General features: G+C 37.3%; 1 protein-coding gene across 3 annotated transcripts in view; it reads right to left on the bottom strand.

Moving 5' to 3' along the window:
• The window catches only part of MOSPD2 (motile sperm domain containing 2), an 86,627-nt gene that overhangs the window by 44,009 nt on the left and 16,141 nt on the right, over positions 1 to 26,477 (bottom strand). For all 3 annotated transcript variants that reach the window (XM_006067104.4, XM_006067105.4, XM_044937309.2), the window contains exons 3-8: positions 22,279 to 22,434; positions 20,292 to 20,378; positions 18,468 to 18,622; positions 15,081 to 15,141; positions 12,740 to 12,778; positions 2,277 to 2,401 (exon numbers count right to left, since the gene is read on the bottom strand). In XM_006067104.4, the coding sequence (XP_006067166.3) occupies positions 2,277 to 2,401; positions 12,740 to 12,778; positions 15,081 to 15,141; positions 18,468 to 18,622; positions 20,292 to 20,378; positions 22,279 to 22,434 (623 nt within the window). The remainder of the gene's footprint in view (positions 1 to 2,276; positions 2,402 to 12,739; positions 12,779 to 15,080; positions 15,142 to 18,467; positions 18,623 to 20,291; positions 20,379 to 22,278; positions 22,435 to 26,477) is intronic.

Raw genomic sequence — 26,477 nt, 5'->3', positions numbered from 1 at the left:
ATTGACTATTTTTTATTTTTTATTTTATTTTTTTTATATTTTATTTTATTTTTAAACCTGAAACACTGTATTAGTTTTGCCAAACATCAAAACGAATCTTTTAATTAAAAGACATAAATTTATATTAAAAAAATTATGACATTTTGATTCCACCTGTTTGACTTAGCATGACTAGAATGCTAGATTTCTAATTAAAAAATAGATATGCAATAAGCAACAAAGTTTTACTGTATAGCATATGGAACTATAGTCAATATCTTCTAATAACCTATGATAGAAAATAATTTCAAAAATAATATATGTGTATTTGTATAACTGAATCACCTTGCTGTGCACCCGAAATACTATAAGTCAACTATTTAAAAAAAATGGCAAAGTTCAAAAATGCAAAACTGCAATTACTTTTGCACCAACCTAATAACAACAACCTACTATATAGAACAGGGAACTCAACACTCTGCAATAACCTATATGGGAAAAGAATCTGAAACAGGGTGGATATATGTACAACTGATTCATTCATTTTGATGTACACCTGAAACTGACAATAAAAGTTAAAAAAAATACAGAAATCAATATTTAGGGGAAGAAAAAGAAACATCTTTGAAACCATCTTTAATGACCATCATTCAGTAACAAGAGACTTTTCATTTGGTTTTTCAGATGTCTAGGAATCAAGATACTCATAACCAGTTTGTTTATTTATTTTTTAATTTTATTTTATTTTTAAACTTTACATAATTGTATTAGTTTTGCCAAATATCAAAATGAATCCGCCACAGGTATACATGTGTTCCCCATCCTGAACCCTCCTCCCTCCCCATACCATCCCTCTGGGTCGTCCCAAGTTCAGTTTGGCTGAAGAAATAATTGTGCATGTCTCTATATGAAAAAATTTCTATTTTTGTTACCCTCATCCCACCCAATTTCCTTTGCAGTGAGTTGAAGTGTTGTGGAGTTCTCTGTAGGACTATGTCCAGTTGTGATAGTCCGGAAACAGTCTCAGACATAAGGATATAATATATTTTATATCTTTTAAAATAAATTTGAGTCTCAGTTCATAAGTATTATCTAGGGACCTCATACTATTCTTCCTTTCTTTTCTTAAAATCATCCTTAGCTGGTTGCCAAAAGCTGCTGAGAACTTTCTGTATAATATACCACTCTCACGGAGAGCCACTTTTGGTTCAGATATTTTATCCAGTCTTTCATAGGTTCCATATGTATTGTACAAACAAAAGGTTGATAACTTCCCCCCAAAATGACCAATTCAAGGTTTTTTTCTAATGAAAGAAAACATAGAAAAGGATACACAATAACTTTTCATTTTGCTACTCCTCTGATTCTAGTTGAACGTAATTTTGCCAGTACAAAGCAGATTGCAAAAGTCAAATAACTGAAGTATTATCAATCAAATTAACCTAAAGCATACAAAATCCATAGGTTTCACAGTTTATTAAAAAAAAGTCATTATCCAATTATGTTTCATTGCCATGGAGTACTAAAAATGTAACACATAGCTACTTACTTCTGGTCTCTTATTTGTAAGTAGCAAGATCATTTCCAAAAAATATTATAGTATATATTAACTTTAAATTAAAAACTGTTCAACAGTAAATAACTGAAATCAAACTAAAGAGACAACAAAAGGCAATTAAGTGATTTAGTGTCATCCATTATACAATTTATGGGTCAGCTCTAGACAGTAGAATACTATGCAGCCATGAACAAGAATAAGATAGCTTATCACATAATGATTTTGAATGATTTCTAAGAGATTTTATGACGCAAAAAGCAGCACACACAATAGTGTATAAATACACTACTTGGTTAAAACCACATTGGGAGGGAAAAAGAATTATATATATATGAATACTATAGTTGTTTATATATTACATATTTAGTACAGTTTTTTTATATAGGTAACACAGATCCCTGGAAATAAAAAAAAAAGAAATTAAACTAGAGAGGAGAACAGGATGGTAGCCACATCAGTACAAAGACTTTTTACTGAATACTTGTTTCTGAATACTTTACTGAGTTATCTTTCAGTTTAAAATCAGTTTAAAAACTTGACCTATTCAAAAATAATTTAACAACTCAAAATTTTTAATTAAAAAATGTCTATAACTCTGGTTGCTATTTTAGACTATCTATAATTTTTCTTAGGATGTTTAGATATTGCTTTTCTGTTTCTGTTGAGGAAAGAATACAGCCTCATGTATGTGTCATGAGCCAGTCTTATTTTAAAAACAGGTTTTAGGTACTGTACTTACAGTTCCACCCATGTGAGGAGGCAGGTATTCTACACTGACATAGTCTTGGATGTCATTTTTACTCGTAAACTTCAACAAACTCACTGCTTCTGGACCAAGCCAGGTTTTCACAAGTTTGAAAGCGGCTGAAGAAAAAGACAATCACTGTATTAAATTCCTTTCATTCTCTTTCTCGATTTACTTACCGTATGTGCTAATGTAGGTCCTCTGAGATTAATTTGGGCTAAAATCTGTTAATATGTATTTTTCAATGGCATGATAGTTATATTCACATTCTCTAACCTCTTACGGCAGAAAGTGAAGAAGAACTAAAGAGTCTCCTGATGAAAGTTAAAGAGGAGAGTGAAAAGTTGGCTTAAAATTCAACATTCCAAAAACTAAGATCATGACATCTGGTCCCATCACTTTATGGCAGATAGATGGGGAAACAATGCAAACAGTGAGAGACTATTTTTTTGAGCTCCAAAATCACTGCAGATGGTGACTGCAGTCATGAAATTAAAAGATGCTTGCTCCTTGGAAGAAAAGTGATGACCAACTTAGTCAGCATATTAAAAAGCAGAGACATTACTTGCCAACAAAGGTCTCTAGTCAAAGCTGTGGTTTTTCCAGTGGTCATGTATGGATGTGAGAGTTGGACTGTAAAGCAAGCTGAATGCCGAAGAATTGATGTTTTGAACTGTGGTGTTGGAGAAGGCTCTTGAGAGTCCCTTGGACTGCAAGGAGATCCAACCATTCCATCCTAAAGGAAATCAGTCCTGAATATTCTTTGGAAGGACTGATGCTGAAGCTGAAACTCCAATACTTTGGCCACCTGATGCGAAGAACTGACTCATTGGAAAAGACCCTGATGCTGGGAAAGACTGAAAGTGGGAGGAGAAGGGGACGACAGAGGATGAGATGGTTGGATGGAATCACTGACTCGATGGACATGAGTTTGAGCAAGCTCCAGGAGTTGGTGATGGACAGGCAAGCCTGGAGTGCTGCAGTCCATGGGGCCGCAAAGTCGGACACGACTGAGCAACTGAACTGAACTGAATCCCTGTAAGCATTTATACTTTAACTGTGCCTTATGGGTTTCAAATGTTCCAGGAAGATTCTGGAGCATTAAATTATCTTGATGTTCATTAACAAACTTATGGTTTTGGCCTCTGAACAAATCCATCAATGATCCCAACTTCTAAGATTTCCAGACAATGAATCAAACTTGGGGCTAGTGCACTGGGACGACCCAGAGGGATGGTATGGGGAGGGAGGAGGGAGGAGGGTTCAGGATGGGGAACACACGTATACCTGTGGCGGATTCATTTTGATATTTGGCAAAACTAATACAATTATGTAAAGTTTAAAAATAAAAAAATTAAAAAAAAGAGTCTTCTCCAAAACCACAGTTCAAAAGAAAAAAAAAAAAACAACTGCATTGTGATTCACTACTTGTACAATAATATGGGAAGAGTCATTTGCCTTATGCTTCTCTGATAAATCCCCAATCTGAAAAATCTTCTAAAATGGGAAGTCAGGAAGAGAAAGAAAAAGCCCTTCTCTTATGTGTGTGAGCCAGACCCAGACTTTCCACCCTAGACTTTCCACCCTAATCTTAAACTTCTGTGCCTTTCTCCTAAGCCCTGCATCTTAAGAGTTACAATATTATAGAATCTCCAAGAATAAAATTATCAAACACAACCATTTAGTAACTACAATTTTGTTCTATCATGCCATTTTGATAAACTTTTTAACCTTCTTTCCATCATGAGTTCCTAAGCACATTTTAATGGAATTAAAAGAGAAATCCTGAATTACATTTGCAAAAGCATCAATGAAAAAGTCAGGAAATAAAACAGCATGATAATGAACATTAAAAAGTAGTTCAAAAAACTGCATTGTTACTTTGGCTAATTATGTTTAAAATTTTCTACATAACATTTACATTTTCATTAATTTCAATTAAAAAAAGTCTGAGTTGGCATGTTTGAAGCTAGTACTTGAAAGTAACTGAAGTGCTAAAGCTGACTTTTTATAACAGCTTTTATTGAGATAAAATTTACATACCATAAAATTCACTTTTTAAATGTATACTCATCAATGATTTTTCTTTAGTATATTCACAGAGTTGTGGAACTCATCACCACTATCTAATTTTGGAACATTTTCATCACCCCAAAAGAAATCACCACCCATGGGCAATCTCTCATCTTCCTTTCTCCCTGACAACCATTAATCTAGTTTCTGTCTATATGGATTTGCCCATTTTTATAACTGTGTTTTTATAAATATGAATTTTTATTTCCTACTAGCTTTGTTCACTCAGCATGTTTTTAAGGATCATCTGTAATGGAGCATGTATCATATTTAATTCCTTTTTATGGCTGAATAATTTTTCATTTTATGGTTATATAACATCTGTTTATTTGCTGTTTATTAGCATTTGTTATTATCAATAACCTCAGATACACAGATGACACCACCCTTATGGCAGAAAGTGAAGAAGAACTAAAGAGCCTCTTGATGAAAGTGAAAGAGGAGAGTGAAAAAGTTGGCTTAAAACTCAATATTAAAAAACAAAGATCATGGCATCTGGTCCTATCACTCCATGGCAAATAGCTGGGAAAACAATGGAAACAGTGAGAGACTTTATTTTCTTGGGCTCCAAAATCACTGCAGATGGTGACTGCAGCCATGAAAGTAAAAGCTGCTTGGTCCTTGGAAGAAAAGGTGTAACCAACCTAGACAGCATATTAAAAAGCAGAGAAACATTACTTGCCGACAAAGATTTCTAGTCAAAGCTGTGGTTTTTCCAGTAGTCAAGTATGGATGTGAGAATTGGACTATAAGGAAAGCTGAATGCCGAAGAATTGATGCTTTTGAACTGTGGTGTTGGAGAAGACTCTTGAGAGTCCCTTGGACTGCAAGGAGATCCAACCAGTCCATCCTGAAGGAAATCAGTCCTGAATATTCATTGGAAGAACTGATGCTGAAGCTGAAACTCAAGTATTTTGGCCACCTGATGCAAAGAACTGACTCACTGGAAAAGGCCCTGAAGCTGGGAAAGACTGAAGGTGGGAGGAGAAGGCAATGATAGAGGATGAGATGGTTGGATGGCATCACCGACTCAATGGACATGAATGTGAGCAAGCTCCAGGAGTTGGTGATGGACAGGGAAGCCTGGCGTGCTGCAGTCCATGGGGTTGCAAAGAGTAAGACACGACTGAGCCACTGAACTGAACATTTGTTTATCCATTCATCAACTGATGAACTTTGGATTATTTCCACTTTTCACTATTATGAATAATGCTACTATGAACCTTTGTGTAGAACTCTTTGTGTAGACGCACGTTTTCAATTCTCTGGGACATATACCTAGGAGTGAAATTGCTAGGTCACATGATAACCCTGTATTTAATTTTTTGAGGAATGGCCAACTGTTTTTCCAGTGGCTGTGCTATTTAACATTCTCACCCACAATGTATGAGGGTTCAAAATTCTCCACATCATTATGGACACTTGTTACTTTATTCTGTCTTTTTGATTACAGCCATCCTAGTACGTGTGAAGTAGTATCTCATTTGGTCTTAATTTGCATTTCTCTAACGATGTTGAGCAGCTTTTATGGGTTTATCACCCATCTGCATATTTTCTTTGGCAAAATAATCTATTAAAATCTTTTGTCCTTTTCACCTGGGCCACTTGTCATTTTATTGTTACATTATAAAAGTTATTTATATATTCTACTCACAAGTCTCTTTTCTCATGTCTGACTTGTAAATATTTTCTTCCATTCTGAGAATTGTCTTTTTACCTTCTTGGTGGTGTCCTTTAAGGTACAAAAGTTTTCAATATTAACAAAGTACAATATATCTATTCCTTTGTTGCTTGTGCTTTTTTGGGGTCATACCTAAGAAACCACTGTGTACTCCAAGGTCACATTGATTTACCTCTATGGTTTTTCTAACAGGTTTATAGTTTTAACTCTGATCCATTTAGAGTTCATTTTGTTAGATGATGGAAGGTAGAGGTCCAACTTCATTCTTTTGAATGCTGATATTCAGTTGTCCCAGTATCATTTGTTTAGAAGGCTAATCTTTCTCCACTTAATTGTCTTGGCACCATTGTTAAGAAATCAATCATAAATGTTAGGATTTATTTCTGGACTCTCAATTCTATTTTACTGATCTTTATTTCTCTTATGATGTTCACACCACAATGTCTTAATGCTTTATAATGTATTTTAAAATCAAGAGATGGACTTTCCTGGTGGTGCAGTGGATAAGAATCCACCTGCCAATGAAGGGGACACAGGTTCAATTTCTGGCCTGGGAGGATTCCATATGCCACGGAGCAACTGGGCCCGTGTACCGCAGCAACTGAGCCAGTGCTCTCGAGTCTGCGAGCTGAAACTACTGAGCCTGTGCACCATGATTACTGAAGGCCACTTATCTAGAGCCAGTGTTCCACAACAAGAGGGGTCACCACAGTGAGAGGCTCATGCACTGCAACTGAAGGGTATCCCGCATTCTCCGCAACTAGAGAAAAGCCCAGACAGCAGTGAAGACCCAGCATAGCCAAAAATTTAAAAATAAAATTATTTAAAAAAATCATCAGTTAAAAATAGTTTAAAAATTAATAAAATCAAGAGGTGTGAGTTCCTCAATTTCACTGTTCTTACTAAAGACTATTTTTATTACTCTGGGTCTCTTGCATCTCCATATGAATTTAAGGACAAACTTGTCTGAATCTGTTAAAAAAAAAAAAAAAAGTGGGGGCAGCAGTTGGGATTTTGACAGAAACTGCACTCAATCTGTAAATCAACTTTGAAGCACTGCCATATTAGTAATTAATAGGTCTTTTAATCTATGAACAAGACATGAATATTTACCTAGATCTTGAATTCCCTTCAGTGGTGTTTTATAGTTTTCAGTGTATGAGTCTTCAACTTTTTATTATTTTTATTTCTAAGTATTTTATTCTTTGTGATGCTATTACAACTGGAATGATTATATAATATCATTTTGGGTTATTCATTGCTAATGCATAGAAACACAATTGATTTCATGTTTTAACTTTGCATCAGGTCACCTTGCTGAACTTGTTTACTGGTTCTAACAGGCTTCTGTGTATATATGGTTTGTATTTCTTAAAAATTTCCATATAGATATCAGCTGCAAATATGAATAGTATGACTTCTTTTCCAATCTGGATGGTTTTTCTTTTTCTTGCCTAAGTGCCCTGACAATCTAAGTGGTAAGAGCTGACAACTTTATCTGGCTCCTGATCTAAGGGAGCCTGATCTATTCATTCTTTTACTAAGCATGATGCTAACTGGGGGTTTTCAAAGATGAAGTTTTGCACAGATGTCCTTTATCAGGGTTAGGAAATTCTCTTCTGTGAAGAATTAACTTTACCCAAAGAAAGGTCTGGCCTTTATCCTCAGCTTTCAGAAGTAATCTTCATGTCTGTTGGAGTGTCTTTGTTTGCATATATGCCTTGAGTCACACTGGAACAATATGATTTAGTTTGGGGGCTTTGGGTCACACAGTATCTGTAGACCTCTGGAGAGACCCGAGAGTGAGATGAACCATGTGATAAACTGGTCAGGCCTAAGCAATGGAGCTCCAATAAAAACTTTGAACGTCAGTGTTTGGGTGAGCTTTCCTGGTTGGCAATACTCTACGAGCACTGTCATGTACTGATGGAGGGAAAGTAATGCACTTCACATTTGGTACTTTCCTGGATTCTGCTGTATGTTTTTCTTCCTTGGCTGATTTTAATCTGAATCCTTTCTCAGTAATAAATCATAGCTGAGTATAACACCTTTCAGTGACTTCTGTGAGTGACCGTAGTAAACCTAAGGGTGGTTTTGGAAACCCCTTTACATTACAGTTGGTATGAGAAGTAAGAGTAGTCTTGTGTGAACTACTGTGATCCCCACTAACTTTTCAGACATTCCAACTCTTTCTGCCTTCTATTCCTAGTTCTTGGGTACTGTTATCAGGAGACTGTAGTGGATTTTCTCAAATGTTTCTTGTGTCTATTAAAATTATCATGTGTTTTTTTCCCTTTATTAATATGCTGAATACCTGGTTTATTTTCATATGTTGAACCAACTTTGCATTCCTGAAATAAATCCCACTTGATCATAGCATACAATACCTTTCACATGCTTGCTAGATTCAGTTTGTTAATATTTTCTTGAGGGTTGGTTCATTTATATTCATAAGGAATATTAGTCTCTAGTTTTCTTTTCCTGTGATGTGTGATATTAGGGATATAATTGCCTCATAAAATGAGTTGGGACATGTTTTATATTTTCTGGAAGAGTTGGTATTGATTCTTCTATATAGGTCTAGTAGAATTTACTAGTGAAGCAAATACCTTGTTCTAACAACCCAAGAGACAATTCTACACAAGGACATCACCAAATGGTCAATACTGAAATCACACTGATATATATTCTTTTCAGCCAAGGAGGAGAAGCTCTATATAGTCAACTGAAACAAGACCTGGAACTGCCTGTGGCTCAGATTATGAGCTCCTTATTGCAAAATTCAGACTTCAATTTGAGGAAAGTTGGAGAAGGCGATGGCACCCCATTCCAGTAATCTTGCCTGTAAAATCCCATGGACGGAGGAGCCTGGTAGGCTGCAGTCCATGGGGTAGCGAAGAGTTGAACACAACTGAGTGACTTCACTTTCACTTTTCACTTTCCTGCATTGGAGAAGGAAATGGCAACCCACTCCAGTGTTCTTGCCTGGAGAATCCCAGGGATGGGGGAGCCTGGTGGGGGGGTCGCACAGAGTCGGGCACGACTGAAGTGACTTAGCAGCAGGAGCAGCAGGGAAAACCACTAGGCCATTCAGGTATGACCTAAGTCAAATTCCTTATGATTATGCAGTGGAGGTAATGAACAGATTTAAGGGATTAGATCTGGTAGCGAGTGCCTGAAGAACTATGGATGGAGGTTAGTAACATTGTACAGAAGGCAGTGACCAAAACCATCCCAAAGAAAAAGAAATGCAAGAAGGCCAAGTGATCATATGAGGAAGCTTTACAAATAGCTGAGGAAAGAAGAGATGAAGAAGGCAAGGGAGAAAGGGAAAGATATACTCAACTGAATGCAGAATTCCAGAGAATGGCAAGGAGAAATAAGAAGGCCTTCTTAAATAGACAATACAAAGAAACAGAAGAAAACAATCAACTGGGAAAGACTAGAGATTTCTTCAATAAAACTGGGGATATTAAGGGAACATTTCATGCAAGGATGGATACGATAAAGGACAGAAACAGTAAGGACCTGACAGAAGCAGAAGAGATTAAGAAGATGTGGCAAGAATACACAGAAGAACTGTGCAAAAAAGGTGTTAAAGACCAAGATAACCATGATAGTGTGGTCACTCATCTAGACTCAGACATTCCCACAGTGTGAAGTCAAGTGGGTCTCAGGAAGCACTACTAAGAATAAAGCTAGTGGTGGTGATGGAATTACAGCTTAGCTATCTAAAATAGTAAAAGATGATGCTGTTAAAGTGCTGCACTCAATATGTCAAAATTGGGCAAACTCACTGGTGGCCACAGGACTGGAAAAGGTCAGTTTTCATTCCAATCCCAAAGAAAGGCAACACCAAAGAATGTTCAAACTACCATACAACTGTGCTCATTTCATATGCTAGTAAGGTTATGCTCAAAACCCTTCAAGCTAGGATTCAGCAGTACGTGAACCTAGAACTTCCAGATGCACAAGCTGGGTTTAGAAATGGCAAGGGAACCAGAGATCAAATTGCCAACATCCACTGATCATAGACAAAGCAAGAAAATTCCAGGAAAACATCTACTTCTGCTTCACTGACTATGCTTTAGCATAGTCACACAATTGTGTGGATCAAATCAAATTGTGGTAAATTCTTAAAGAGATGATAATATCAGATCACCTCACCTGCCTTCTGAGAAACCTGTAAGCGGGTTAAGAAGTAATAGTTAGAACCAGACATGAAAACAACAGACTGCTTCAAATTGGGAAAGGAGTATAACAAGAATGTATATTGTCACCCTACTTATTTAACTTATATGCAGAGTATATCATGTGAAATGCTGGGCTGGATGAATCACAAGTTGGAATCAAGATTACTGGGAGAAATAGCAACAACCTCAGATATACAGATGATACCACCTTTATGGCAGAAAGCAAAGAGGAACTAAAGAGCCTCTTGATGAGGGTGAAAGAAGAGAGTGAAAAAGCTGGCTTAAAACTCAACATTCAAATGGTTATATTTGACTAATTTAAAATTAAATACTCTGCCAAATAAAAGACTTGTTTTCTAAGTACACAAATAAAAACACTGAACATTTAAAAAGCTAAGACCATGGAATCTGTCCCATCACTTCATGGCAAATAGAAAGAGATAAAGTGGAAGCAGTGACAGATTTTATTTTCTTGGGCTCCAAAATCACTGTGGATGGTGACTGCAGCCATGAAATTAAAAGACACTTGCTCCTTGGAAAGAAAGCTATCAGAAACCTATTCAGCATATTGAAAAGGAGAGACATCACTTTGCCAACAGAGGTCCATAGAGTCAGAGATATGGTTTTTCCAGTAGTCATGTATGGATGTGAGAGCTGGACTGTAAAGAAGGCTGAGCGCTGAAGAATTGATGCTTCTGAATTGTGATGCAGGAGAAGACTCTTGAGAGTCCCTTGGACAGCAGGGAGATCAACCCTGAATATTCACTGGAAGGACTGATGCTGAAACTGAAGCTCCAATATTTTGGCCATCTGATGGGAAAAGTCAACTCACTGGAAAAGACCTTGATGGTGGGAAAGACTGAGGGCAGGAGAAAGGGGTGACAGAGGATGAGATGGTTGGATGGCATCAACTCAATGGACATGAGTTTGAGCAAACTCTGGGAGATAGTCAAAGGACAGGGAAGGCTGGCAGGCTGCAGTCTATAGGGTCACAAAGAGTTGGACATGACTTAGTGGCTGAAGAACAACAACTAGGGAAGCCATTTTGGGTCTTGGCTATTTTTTATGATCTTTTAAATTAATAATTCAAGTTCTTTTGTTATAATTATTCAGAATCTTAAGTCCATTTTCATAGTTTGTGTCTTTCTAGGAATTTGTCCATTTCATCAAGGTTACCTAATTTCTTGGCATGCAATTATTCACAATATTCCCTTACAATCCTTTAAATTTCTCTAAGGTCTACAGTGATGTCTCTTCTTTTATTCCTGGCTTTAATAATTTGAGTGGTTTTGTTTTTCATTCATCAGTTTAACTAAAGTTTTGTTAATTTTGTTGAACTTTTCAAAGAACCACATTTTGATTTCATTGCTTTTCTGTACTGCTTTCTATGTAACAACTGACTTTGGCAAACACAAATGAAAATGCACATTCTAAAAATAACATTAAATTTATAACCAAACTGAAGCTGGTAAAGAATCTTTTTCAGTGGTTTAACTTTGTTTTGTCAAAGAACATATCATGACTGTTATAAGGATCATGTGACAATAGAGATTTGGGTAAGTATTCAGTTCAGTTCAGTCGCTCAGTCGTGTCTGACTCTTTGCGACCCCATGAATCGCAGCACGCCAGGCCTCCCTGTCCATCACCAACTCCCGGAGTTCACTCAGACTCATGTCCATCGAGTCAGTGATGCCATCCAGCCATCTCATCCTCTGCTGTCCCCTTCTCCTCCTGCCCCCAATTCCTCCCAGCATCAGAGTCTTTTCCAATGAGTCAACTCTTCGCATGAGGTGGCCAAAGTACTGGAGTTTCAGCTTTAGCATCATTCCTTCCAAAGAAATCCCAGGGCTGATCTCCTTCAGAATGGACTGGTTGGATTTCTTGCTCAATTCTTGAAGCCCAGGAGAAAACCTAGCCAAGGCCTGCATTCTGTGATATAGCTCATCTGAAGGTGACAAACTGAGGCTTCTGGCTACAGTTTTACCTGAATGGTTCAGTATTTAAAAACTGTTTTTAGGCATGACCCCTGGGTGTCCCCTGGAGAAGGCAATGGCACCCCACTCCAGTACTCTTGCCTGGAAAATCCCATGGACGGAGGAGCCAGGTGGGCTGCAGTCCATGGGATCGCTAGGAGTCGGACACGACTGAGCGACTTCACTTTCACTTTTCACTTTCCTGCATTGGAGAAGGAAATGGCAACCCACTCCAGTGTTCTTGCCTGGAGAATCCCAGGGGCGGGGGAGCCTGGTGGGCTGCCGTCTATGGGGTCGCACAGAGTCGGACACGACTGAAGCGACTTAGCAAAGGGTGTCCCCAGAGCCTGGGAACACAATGTTAGCCCAGTTTGCCTAGGAGCAGCCTTTGACTATTCCAGCTCCAGCCTGTTAAAAGTACACACCAAGCACAATACAAACATTTTTTAAAAAACAAGTATAGAAATATCACTAAACTGGGAAGAAAAAAAAGGAATCAGATATTTTGTATTAGGAAAGTATAAGTAATATACTCACCATTCATTATCCAAGGCATATCGAAGATCACTATTTTTGCTGAAAGATGGGGAAAAAAAAAATCATTGACTGTAACTCAGCCCTGCAATTGTAGTATCACTTATACCTGACCAAGAAAAAACTAGTGATGTAAGTGGAACTAAAAGCTGAGATATATGACTCAGTTTTAATCCCGTGAAGTGTGAGTAGTGCTAGAAGTAAACTAACTTCTCACAATGGTGAGGGGTTCGCCTAGGAGGACGGCTTATGTGTAATGAAAAATGCACTATCACTGCCCGCTGGCAAATACCCTGTTCCTTTATTCATTTATAGCTTTTGTTTTTTGCAGAAAAGTACAAAAAATAGTTAAGTGGGTAAGTGGAGACTATGGATGTGGCATGTGGTATTAGTGCTAAAGTTCACTGAGCTTTAAAATGATTTCAATGTCTAATTTATGGTTTCAATTATAATTTTATAGAGATTATATTGTTAAACCCACTCTTGACAGTTGTCCTCCTCATTTTTAGTAAGTCATGTTTTAAGAAACAAAACTTGTTTCAACTTTTCTTAATATTATCAGCCCTAGGAAGCCAGTAATTCCAAAGTACACAGAAATATTAGTTGTATACTTAGATGAAGATATTAAACAGCTCTATTAACAATTGTGACAAAGAATCAGAACTCACAAAGGGGACTTTTGATATAAAATTCATTCTATTTCAGATCAATCAAAAGACAATTTCATTCTTCTCTGAATAGGGAACCTCCTAGAATAATTAATGTAGGACAAGTAAAGTACATGTAGGGAAGAAGGTACATGGAAAGAGGTACCCTGGTGCTTAATACCTCAGTCTTCATCTGAGATATGCCTCAAAAGATCTGGATTCAATAGTTTAAGAAATAATAGTTACATTTCATGACAAATTTTAAAGCATAATCTAAGATTCTATAAAATTCAATGTCTGCAAGCATTATGAAACTAGAATATATACATTATATAGTTATTTGGAATGATTGTGTTCAATTCATCTTCATATAGACCATGAATTTATTAACAGTTTCCTCAAAAGAATCTTAGATGTATTTTATAAAGAGTAATAATATCTGTGCTCTTCAAAATGGCTCTTCACAAACTGCTTTGGATATTTCAATAAACAAGTGGAGATTTTTCTTTCATTTTGTACATAAAAAAAAGAAAAACTAATAATATGGGGTAGTGTTTCCCTACTGACCAATGACTGGCACCACTCAGCAAGTATTAATGAATCAGGATACATGCCAAATCAAGCAAGAATTCAGAAGGAACAGCAGATCCTACAGCTTCCCCAAACCAAACATTCCTTTTGCCTAAAAATCTTCATGAATACTCTCTCTGAAGACATGAGAGCACAGGGCTATGAGTGGCACTGATCCTTGATATGCTCTTCACTTCACATTAACACTTCACTTCACATTAACACTAACGTGAAAGCATGCTAACAAAAACCATCAAAATATTGTAACGTTATCAGCCTCCAATTAAAATAAACAATTTAATTTAAAAAACCCACCAAAAAAAAAAAAATACAATGACTTAGGGATTCCATGCTTTAGTGTCACCTGAGTTACAAGTCCCAAAAGACCCCAACTGTGGAATTTGCCAGGGGTGTGTCCAACCAGACCTCAGTTTCCATTTTCTGATATCCCTGTTGCATCTCTCCTGTCTCTTTACTTTAATCCCCCACGGGTTACAAGTTTTTGGCTATCTATGGGGATGGCATTTTGATTCTCCAGGGAGAAACCATCATATAAATCTAATCAATCAAACATGAATACATAACACGTAGGAGTGCTTCATTTAGGTAATTAACAAAGACTCACAATTAAAAAACAAAATCTAAATGCCAACTAGTCAAATGTTTTCTTAGTAACAATTTAAAAATATCAAATTGATAGAAACAGCCCATTTTATGTTTGAGTTGCTTATCACACAATATACTTATCAATACTGCTCATCTGTGTCTTGCATGTAAGAAGCTCCAAATAATACTTAAAATTAATTTCTCAGTTGAAAACATTAGTAAAAATGGTACAATCTTAGAAATATATATGTTTTTATGTCTCTATATGTGTGTGTATGTGTGTGTTACAGGATGATAAATACACAGATTATAACATACTCTTACAACTATAAAGAACAGTGATTATTTATGAAAAATTTCTCCTGTACCTACTAGGATATGCATTTAAACTTCTATTAACACATTTAAAGCTCTTCACCCAAATGTAATGTCTCAGGTTTTAAAGGCTATAATAACATAAAGCTCACAATTGTCATTGTCTATGGTTTCACTATATTTTTATAAACAAGAAAGTTACTTACAGAGGTATTTAGGGTAATAAACCTTAAAGCAGTTGATGATAAAGCGTACAAAGTCCATGTCCTAAAATAAAGAATATACATTTAAATCTTTCAGACTGTCCACATTAGAAAATTTTAAATTGCATATTTCTAAGGGTGCTCAATTAAATAAAAATGAGGTAATTATTAAATTCTTTAAAAATAGCTCATAAAATAAGTATCTATATTCCCAGAATTTGGTTTTAAGTCATTAAGATACTTAAAATAATCAATCTTAAAACTGAATTAAATATATGGCTGAGTCCCTTTGCTGTTCACTTGAAACTATCACAACATTGTTTGTTAATCTGCTATACCCTAATACAAAATAAAAAGTTAAAAAAATTGAGTTAAAGAAATTAAATGTTTATACATCATTCATGTTACCTCAAACTAGTTATATACTTCAGGCTTCTAAGGTAACGTGGCATTATCAAATGGATCTAAAAAGGAGCTCTCATAGAAAAATTCTAAAAATCTGTTGAACAATTAAAGAATTATTAGAACAAATATACAGGCTATAGCCTGACTACTGGGAATGGCAATATATATGTATATAAATTCTGATATGTCTCTTTTTTAAGCCTAATTTCTACACCTCATAATAGTCAATAAAATATACTTTATTAGTCTTTCACACAACAGTTAATCTGACCATACCAGTTCGCTGGATCTACTTTTACCTTTGTTCCTCTTATGTAGGAATCAAGAATTTTTTTTAGTTTATATTTAAATACTGTTCATTGACTTCAATTTCTGGGAGATATAGCTGACTGTTGGTTCTACTGCACTGAACACAGCAACATGAAATTAGATTATCAGGGATACTATCTACATGGATCATTTCATTTCATTTTGTATGTTTCCACTAGCCATGGGATGACTTACTCATCAACCATCTTGTAAGGACTGTAGGATGAAAAATACAATCAGGTAAACTTAAAGGCATCAATTACTAAAAGGTAAGCTGTCCTGGAGATCTGAGTCTATAAAGTTATTCCTAGCATGTGAGTTATAGCATCTTTTAACTTCAATAAACTGAAAATAAGCATCCTTAAGTATTTATTATGGAATAAACCCTAGCATATAATAATACTTTTATAACTAGTCATTATATCTACTGTACACAGGGTTTAATAATCTGTAGTAAAGTAAGAATCAAAGAGAATACCTCAAAATTTATATATTTAATTACCTAGTACATGATCTGTGGCCCCCAGACTTTGCCTAAAAAGTCCTTGTCCAATATTCTTGTTGGAAATACCTTTTATTTCTAAGGTATTAAATAAAATAAATAAAAGGTATTAAATAAAATAAATACCTTTTATTTAACTGAATCACCTGGCTTATAAAATCCCAAATTACTGCTAATTCAAGTTGAATTTTATAGGCTGCCACTGGTGTACGTATATTGGTAGGTACTACATAAAAAAGTTCCATGAAACCCACTGCTCCACATTCTGTGAAGATATTTTCAAGGATGCTATTCATTATCCTGTAAAACGTCTTCCCTTTGAAGAGTCATGAAAGACTTTTCTTCTAGTTCAAGTATCAGGAATGGATGAACTTCTCTTAAGACACAGATTTTAAAGTATGTCCACTGAGTAATTTTAAATGCTTCCATTTCTTTCAGGCAAGCTTAAAGCCAAATTGGTGGCCTAACTCAAATAATGGTAAAAAACTTTTTGACTTACAATTCTGTATACACCTTAAAGGCCAACTTAAATCTTCTGTGAATTGTGAGGATTATATATAATTATATATATATATAAAACATTATTATGTATAAACATGAAAATATCTAAACATTATATAAATATAATTCAGTAAGATTCTAGTACTTGGAAACATTAATGATTTAAATACTAAGTAATGCAAATAAATCTTATTTATAAATTAAAAAAAAAGATAATGAAATAAAATATAAGTAGCTTGAAAAATTATCAGACAGCTCAACTGTCTGCCCCTGTATTTAATAAAAAACATTAACATTTATTTTTTTTATGATTCTGGGTTAATTCAAATACTAATTATTAGAATAGTATCATACATAAAGAATAACAGAATCATAATTTATTTTCATGGAATATTTACTTATCTAGGCATTTTGGTTTAGATTTGAGATATAAAATGATTTACTCTGTAATCTAGAACTCACTGACATGGAAACTAGATTGAAAAATGAATCAAGGGCAAATGACTCAGAGATACAGAAAAATGAAAGAAAATGTGGGCCTACTGCCTAAAAAAACTATCTAGCTTTTTTTTTAATGTCTAAAGTTTCCCTTTTGGGGGTGAGGGTATCACTATGATACAATTTCATTGCCTTTATCATCTAAAAAACAGCTATTTTCCAGTATTACTGCGAATTCTTTATAAACACCATTGTACATAGCTACACATATGCCATCAATTACCAATAATTCACCACTTCACTGTGTTGACATTTACATTTTTTTCTAATTTTTCACCATTTTAAATGACACTCTGAAAAAAAATTCTGATGCACAAAGGTTTATTTTTTGTACCAAGGTTTATTTCTTTAGAATAGGTTTCCAGAAGTTAATTACCAGGCAAAGAGTATGGATACGAACACTTAAAAGATATTAACATACTTTGCTAACTGGATTTTCAAAAAGATTTCAACACTGATGCAGGCGGGTCCCCAAATGCCACTTCACTGCCACCAGCATTAGCCCAGGTTTGAGTGTTAGAGACAATAGCTCTAATAAACAGACAACAAATCCCCACCACTGCTAAAGGGTTTGCAGTCAGCACTAAGGGCTCAAATGAAAGACTGGTAAGTTTTATTTATTTTTTTAAGATTGGCAAGAATCACCTGAAGAAAACTGGGTTTGAAAACTAACTAAATCCAACAGAAAGCAAATTTAAAGGAGCAAACAAGAACCCCAACAAAATCTCAAAGTGCTGGATATGCAAAAATGCAAGTGAACATCCTGCCACTGCAAAACAGGTAATGGTATGCTGGAGAGCTCCACATTTTCAGAGTGCATTCCTCTGTGACAGGCACAGGGGAGGTGCTATAGAGGATACTGGCTTTGATAGAAAAGTTCACTGTTACCACATCTACTCATTACCCTGCCAGCTTGACACCCAATATCCTCATATCAGGCAAGGAACATTTCTAGGAAATATACAGTTTCAATGCCAAATATGTTTAGTTTTTTGCAAATCCTATTCCATGTTTGACTTCAATCACAATTCTGGGCAGGGGAAATAAATTCCAAACATGACTTGATTAGCTCAATTTTATAGGATTCTTTGGTTGAGTGGCTGGTGATGGGAAGGACAGGAGAGGAGGATGACATCATGATAAACAATGGTTCAGAATTAATGAAAAATTCTTACTATGTTATTTAGTCCAGTCTCTGACAGGTCAAACATCACTGTAACAGGCTTCCCATTTTCTCTCTTAGCATACCGTTCCAACCAGAATGCAATAAGCTTCTTTTTGTCCAACATGGTCTTATGGTCTTTTATATGGTACTTCACCCTGATCCAGACTTTAAGCAGAACATAAGATAAAAAGAAGAAAAAATATTTATAGCATTTTAATATTATTTTATGCATATATCATTCATTTCCCTTGACATTTTAAAATTTATATTTCATTTTGCTTCTCAGATTAAAAACATCTCTTCCTTCTTTTAAATGAGAAACAGTGTATACTTGTGAATCTTAAAGAGTCACAGAAAGGTGTCCCCCCCCCTAGAAAATACACTTTCCCCCTTAGTAAGCAAGGGAAGAAAGAAAATACAGGTGAACAAGTAATATTTGCTAATAACCTACAAGTACTCTACCCTGTGCTTAACAATAAAGAAAGCACTAGAAAAACATTTTATCCAGAAGAAAAGCCCAGACAGAAGCACAGTGGTGGCAAAAGCGGGTGTCGTGCGTGGGGGCAGAGCATGGCGAGTGTTCAGAGTGGCGGCAGCTAGGACAAAATGTGACGAGCAGTGGGAGGAGTAGCTGAACAGAGAGACAGAGCTGGGCTCGAAGGACTCTGCGTTAAATGCTAAGGTGTTTTGATTTTCCTATTTCTGGGCAGCAGCACAGAGGGGAGACTGCAAGAGGCAGAGAGGGAGGCCCAGCAGGCTGTGTCCTGGGAAGGGCCTGGGGTGGGGATGGGTTGGGACTGAAGCGAGGAAGTGGTGCTGAAATCAGAGGAGGGGCTCAAGTGAAGCTCTGTCCGGGGAAGAGCCAATGGCTTGTGGACCAGAGCTGGGCAGTACAGGGAAGGCGGGGGCGGGATGTGTGTGGTGCACTGAGTTGTGTTGAAGGCGGCCAACCACCAATCCGGGGCACAGCTGGCCATGTATGTGCATGTGGCCTGGGGGACAGCCTGGGGTCACCGCTGTTTGGGGGATAGGGGCTGAAGGAGCCCAGGTACTTGACATCACCAAGGAGGCTGCATCAGCCGGAAAGGAAAAGAGGCCAGGAAAGGAACAAAGCCTGGGAAATACATGTGAGGCACCAAGTGGAAGAAGAGAAATGGAAAAGGAAACTTAAGCAGGAGGAGCCGGCACTGGGAGGAAAATGCTCCGAGAGGGCGGTGACACGGGAGCTGATCACAGGCCGCCGACCAGGCGTGCGAGGTGGGCACGGAGCATGCAGCACACTGCTTTGGCAGGCCGACTGCTCAGGATGGGGGCTCCGACGTGGCCACTGAGTGCCAGCCTTGGTGCCAACCGAGCTGCATTTTGGGCAAAGGGGAGAGAGGACTGACGAGGGAGACCCTGCGACAGCAGGCTGATGATCGCCTCACTCTCGCACCGATTTAGGAAGAAGCAAGGGGAGAAGACTGTGGGTAGCTTGAGAAGGAAAAAAGTCATTTAGCCATCCTCAGTGACTGTCAAAAACATTCTCCATCAAGATACCGGGTTGAATTTTAATATCAGTAAATTAGGAAGAAGAAAATGACTCTGAGTTACATCATTTTGGCTGTGTGATGGGATGTGGCATTTGGGCCTTTACAGCCTGCTTTATTATAATGCAAATGGTACATTCAACTATTAAGTACCTGATGCTTGGTCCACCTGGCCCTAACCACTCCCACCATAGGAAACCTGACGTGTGGTTCATACACAGAAAGTTCTGCCTATTATCAGTTCAGTTGAGATGGATGACATCTCAAAATCCCGAAAAGCTAGTACATATATTAAATATACTCACATAACTTGTTGCCTTCTTTGTCATAACCATGGAGATAAATGCCACCAATTTCCAATAGCCACCTGGGAATGGAGGCTTCGGTCAGGTCTAAAAGGTGACAAACTTTAATGAGTAATTCTGACTCAGAGGTCTTTTAAAGAGAATACTTACAACATATAGATTACTACTATATAGTAGTTCTGGTACAGAAAACGATAAGGTTATTTTTTTAAAAAGATACAGCTTTTGCAAACATCTGGAAAGTACCTCTGATGATTAAAAAAAAAATAGTGTTTCTTACTAAGTAGGAAAAAACTACATAAAGACAGAGATGAGAAAAATGGAAAAAATCCATTTCCTTTTACATGTTAGCCATTATGATGTGGACACATTTTCATGTTTTGATTTTATTTCTCATAATGATTTGCAAACAAATATCACTATTGGACAATTTCGGAAGAACATGGCAGTAAATATCCACATCATAGTCTCAGAGGTGATGTAAGAAATCACTATGGTTTCTCTAGTAAAATGTTTTAGTCTATTTTTCTACAAAGTCTGATAACCAGCAGAGGCTAACACATTTATAATCTTGGCACAGGTGGGAAATACTTCAAGAAAAATGCTAGATCCTTTAGCAGGAGGCCTGCTCTCTAGCAAGGTCAAGAACCAACACAGCAAGGCAGCAAATGCCAAGGCTTTTGTGTCATTCATCAGTACTTCCCTAAGAACTCTCAAAGATGTCTTTATCTTTCCTCACCCCTCTTTCATCATATCTCTGCTACTGGCCACTAGAAACTAGCAATTCTATGTAAGAGAAAACTATTGTTGAGTTTAAGGTTTATCCCATACTTAAACGATTTAGGAATATCAGGTTTACATTTCTTGCTTGGTTAATAAATGCTCACTGTTCAAATTACCTACAGTTTTTATATTTCCAATCAAATGATTTTTTAAATACCCTCCTTCTGATAGATTTCTTCTCCAAATATGATGACTGGAAAGAGTATCTGTCCTGGATTTATTTGTTGACTATTTTGTATTAAATCTCCAGACTCAGTCACTCCAGAGTTTATAATCCTTATGGTCAGGAAACCCTTCTTTAAACTTCATTGAAAACAGTAGTTTCAATGACTTATTTGAAACTACTTTTGCTGGGAAAGATTGAAGGCAGGAGGAGAAGGGGATGACAGAGGATGAGATGGTTGGATGGCATTGCCAACTCGATGGACATGAGTTTGAGTAAACTACAGGAGTTGGTGATGGACAGGGAGGCCTGGCGTGCTACAGTACGTGGGGTCACAAAGAGTTGGACACAACTGAGTGACTGAACTGAAACCAGCAGTTATGCCAGTTTCTTCCTGTTAAATTTTTTAGGAGGAGAGAGATAATGGGTAACCTTTCCTGAAAAGAGGTCTTCATTACTACATAATCCCCTCTAAGATTTAAAACTCTTTTTTTTTCAGGGAAGGGGGCGCAATTTCAATCTAGAATTGGACCTTGAAATCAAAATGTTAGGAGGTGGCTACAGGCATCCTTGGGGATAAGCTTGCATTTTGGGGATTCCCATTCATCTAGTAATTCCACATGGAGCACCTATTAACACAAGCAACCCTGGGAATAGAGGCAGACACCAGGCAACAACTGAGAAAAACAGGCAAATAGTATCTCTCTCTCTCCAGGCTTGGTGGTAAAGATGCTGAGCTGCTAGTTTAAGTAAGGTTCTAAACCAAAAAACTACAGAATAGGAGACTGTGCTGTTAGTGAAGAACGTGAGTGTGATTTGGCTCCTTGGCAATCTGATTTCTTGTGAATAATCCTACTTTTAAGACTTATTTATAAGATGCTTCTCTCAAAGCGTTACTGGGTCTTTATAAAACTTCGTACCCTGATATTTATGATGACTGCCAAGAATATTTCCAAATATGCTATTCGATACATGTAAAATAGTAACATTTATGCAGGGGAGGGATACAGTACACAGTCAAGGTTAAATTGAACAGCTTACCATTGACAGCCATTTCTTTCCTCCACTGAAAACTCTCATCAAGCATCTTCAGTGTTTCATCTATGACATTATGCCTCCAAGCCAAGTAACTTTCAACCCAGTTATCATCTTGCTGTAGTCTTTCAACATCACGTGAATCATACTTATCTGACTTATCTAGGGGAAAAACAGTAATAAATATCCATGTCAGATAAATTCTGCAGTGAATGATAACCAATACTAATACCAAAGGAGAAGAAAGACCCGAAGGATAAAGCTAAGCTATTTGAAGATAGACACAGGGATGCAGTTCAGATGAAAATGCAATTTAAAGGATTGATGGAATTTCTAAGTGTGACTAAAAGTTATCTAAAAATTGCAGCTTTATTTTAAGACAAACCACCACAGGTGTAAAAAAAAATAAGAACGTAGTAAAATATTTTGCATAACCCTCTCTAAAACCATAAACGAAGATCTGGGAAGAGCAATTATGTTATCGGAACTTGAAGTCCTCACCCTAGTCAACGAAAAATGAATTTTTGTGTAAAGAAATAACTAAGTCGTACTTAAAAAGACGACCCAGAGGGATGGTACAGGGAGGGAGGAGGGAGGAGGGTTCAGGATGGGTAACACATGTATACCTGTGGCGGATTCATGTTGATATATGGCAAAACCAATACAATATTGTAAAGTTAAAAAATAAAATTAAATTAAAAAAAATAAAGAATGAAAGATTAAAAAAAAGAATATATTCGTAAGAAAAATGAATAAATAATTTTATTCTTGAAAAAAAAAAAAAAAAAGACATATGTTTGGCAAATGTCTTTTTTGAAAAGGAACTAAATCCAAAATGGAAATGATGTATGTAGCAGTCAACATTTCCCATAGTTCATTGGAATGTGTGTGTGTGCTTGTGTTAGTTGCCCAGTCATATCTGACTCTTTGCGACCCTCTGGACTGTAGCCTGCCAGGCTACATTCATGGACAGAGGTCCATGGAATTCTCCAAGCAAGAATACCAGAGTGGGTTGCCATTTCCTTCTCCAGGGATCTTCCCAACCCAGGGACTGAACCCAGATCTCCCACATTGCAGGCAGATTCTTTACCATCTGAGCCACCAGGGAAGCCCTAGTTGGAATAATTGTTGCCAATGATGTCTCATTATCCACCTACACACAAGCTGTGTTCTCATCAACCTCTACATACCTCTATACCCTCCTTCCACGCCCCCCTCTATTTTCCTGTAACTGAAGTTTCCTTGTCTTCTTACAACCACCTCTGCACATCCAAATTCTACCATTCTGTAAGACTCGTTTCAAATGCTTCCTCTTCCATAAAATTTTCCCTAGGCCCACAAGTAATTCCTTCCCCGTGAATAGCTAGTGGACCTGAACTATGCCTTTCTTAAGGCACTTACCGCATTTCCCCTTGAATCAGAGTTACTGGCATTTATGCCATATCTTCCTGTACAGAGATCTTAACAGCACAGTCTATACATCCTAAGAAGCCCCCAGAGCGGATTACAACAGAGCCAATGAAAAGACTTTGAGGAAATATTTGTGGACTGAATCTTTCCCTTCCTTATTTTTATTTTCTCAGGCAATGGTACCCTCCCAGGGGCCCAAGGAAGATATTTCAGAAAACTGCCTTCATCTCCAAATGTTTTTGCCCCTAGTTAGTTGCCAAATTGTATAGATTCTATCTCCTCTCCATTTGTTCTGACTTATTTCAGGCCCTCATGGATAATAGATGAAAGGGCAGGGGAATATAAAGTGCATTCATGGAATTATCTTCTTTGAGACCCAATTTCCATATCTTTAAATTGCATTAGATACTCACAGGGTTGTGTGAGGATTGGATAAAAATGTATATATATATAAAAGTACTTGAACGTTTAAAGCACTATAAAATACAACATGAGACCACAAATCATGTATTGTAGAGTGTTAGCTTGGATATGGCTTTCAATATCTGGTCTCTACTTTTCTAATGCATACTCTGTTGTAGATAAACCTTAGAAAATGGTATTTTAGCTCTGCTATTCAAACATTCATCAATATTCAAAGCAAAAAGGCCCCTGGGAACACCTGCCCCTCCAGAAGGACCATCCAGTTTGGCCACTGGACAACTTTCTCCAATGGACCAATATGGTGTTTTCCTTGAAATTACTGTCTGCCTTCAAGAAAGTTTCTCCCCAAAACCCAAGTCTGAATAACCACAGTTTACTTAACAGTTGTTCTTTCAAATAAAAAGGGTGGTCTATGAAAAATATGACTAATTTAGTTGATAACTCAAATGCACAAAAGTATTTTATGAGTACTTCTCAATTTTGTTACCCAGAACACTTAAAGAACATGCACTCAAGGGTCAAGATTTAATAAAACTTATTGCTTCATCAGCGGCTTTCTAAAATAACACTGACTTAAAAAAAAAGTTTTAACTGAGCGTGCTGACAACAAAGACTATATTGGCCATTCACCTTGATTCAGGCTGAGGAGGCAACAGCTTTGCCTACCAATGCTTCCATGTAATCAGAGCAAATGAAAAATGCAATAGGCTTCTTAGCATCACTGTGAAAACAGCTCTGACCTCATGGGTTCCTGAAGAGCCCTTGGCATCTCCAAGGATCCAGAGACTAAACTCTGAGAACCACTTCCCCAGGAAAACATGTGGTAAGTGGTGAAAACTCAGAAAATTATTAGCTATAAGCAGAAGAATCAAACACACTTGCCATTATCATCATTATTCCTACCCCTATTGGTATTATCACTACAGTGTCCCTTACCAAGAAATGCAAAGCTTACTGCTCCTGGAGAGCTTTTAGGAATGAAGATTTTTGCAACCAGAAATCTCCATTTAGATTAAAATGACTGTTATTAATAAAACATGTACTTAAACATATGAGATGCCTGCTGTTAGACATTATCCCTAGATAGAAAGAAATGGAAATAAGAGCGCTAGGAAAGAGAGAGCAAGAGAGGACTAGGGAGAAGGTTATGTAGGTGGAGGGAGAGAAGCAAGAGACAAGTGGGGGCAGAAGAGGACCGAGAAGGGGGCTAAGGTAAGGAGAGGGACAGAAGGAAGGAGACCGAGAAACAGAAAACTGAGCATTCGAGGTAAGGAAAACTTGACCTGGACCACAAGACCAAGTGCAATATTGTTTACGACATCACAGTTTGCTGCAACACAGCCCCCAGACAACTGAGCTGAGGGGAGGCAAAATACACAGCCCAAAACATGCTTCTCTGGTATACTGATTATTTTGAGCTATTTTTAATAAACAGCAAATATAGGAAAAGCTCTAAAAGGTGAGCAGAAGTCATCCTTTTATATGAAAAAGTTATCCTTTTATAAGAAGTCTCCTTTTATAAGGGAAGTCTCCATTTGTAAGGATGCTGCCCTCTGTAATGGGAAGAGAAGAATGATGGGAAATCTCCTGAAACTCTTTTTAACACAGAAGGTGAGGACTTAAATCTGCACAACCATACCCTTATTTACTGAGCTCTTCCTGGTCATCTCTAATAACTGACTCCCCACCCCAACATTTTCTTTTGTCTTTAGCTGGAGATGGTAGTGAAGGTGGTGGCTTGGGCCACTTTGGAGAGTGACTCAGTTCTCCTGGGTCTCTCTCAACGTATACAGGAGGTATACATGTTATTAAACGTGTTTGTTTTTCTCCTGTTCATCTGTCTTTTATCAATTTATGAGATCAGTTAAAGAACCTAGAAGGGTAGAAGGAACTTCCACAGAACCCTCAAGTGTTAGGGAGTTTTCTGAAAGCCTACTACTACTACTACTAAGTCACTTCAGTCGTGTCCAATTCTGTGTGACCCCATAGACAGCAGCCCACCAGGCTCCCCCATCCCTGGGATTCTCCAGGCAAGAACACTGGAGTGGGTTGCCATTTCCTTCTCCAATGCATGAAAGTGAAAAGTGAAAGTGAAGTCGCTCAGTTGTGTCCAACCCTCAACGACCCCATGGACTGCAGCCTTCCAGGCTCCTCCGTCCATGGGATTTTCCAGGCAAGAGTACTGGAGTGGGGTGCCATTGTTCTGAAAGCCTGTCCCTTGGTAAATCCAGATGTTACAGGGAAAAGCTAAAGATGTACACCCAGAAGGTATCTGAAGATATCAAAACACACAGGAAGATATCAAAACCTTCCCCACTCCCCACCTAAGACATCACTTTACCTCTCAGTGATTAAAGCACAGAGATAAAGAC

This window comes from Bubalus bubalis, chromosome X (assembly GCF_019923935.1).
Source record: "Bubalus bubalis isolate 160015118507 breed Murrah chromosome X, NDDB_SH_1, whole genome shotgun sequence".
NCBI lineage: Eukaryota > Metazoa > Chordata > Mammalia > Artiodactyla > Bovidae > Bubalus > Bubalus bubalis.
Note: the sequence above shows the minus strand (reverse complement) of the source record. Positions and strands in the feature narration are given on the sequence as shown.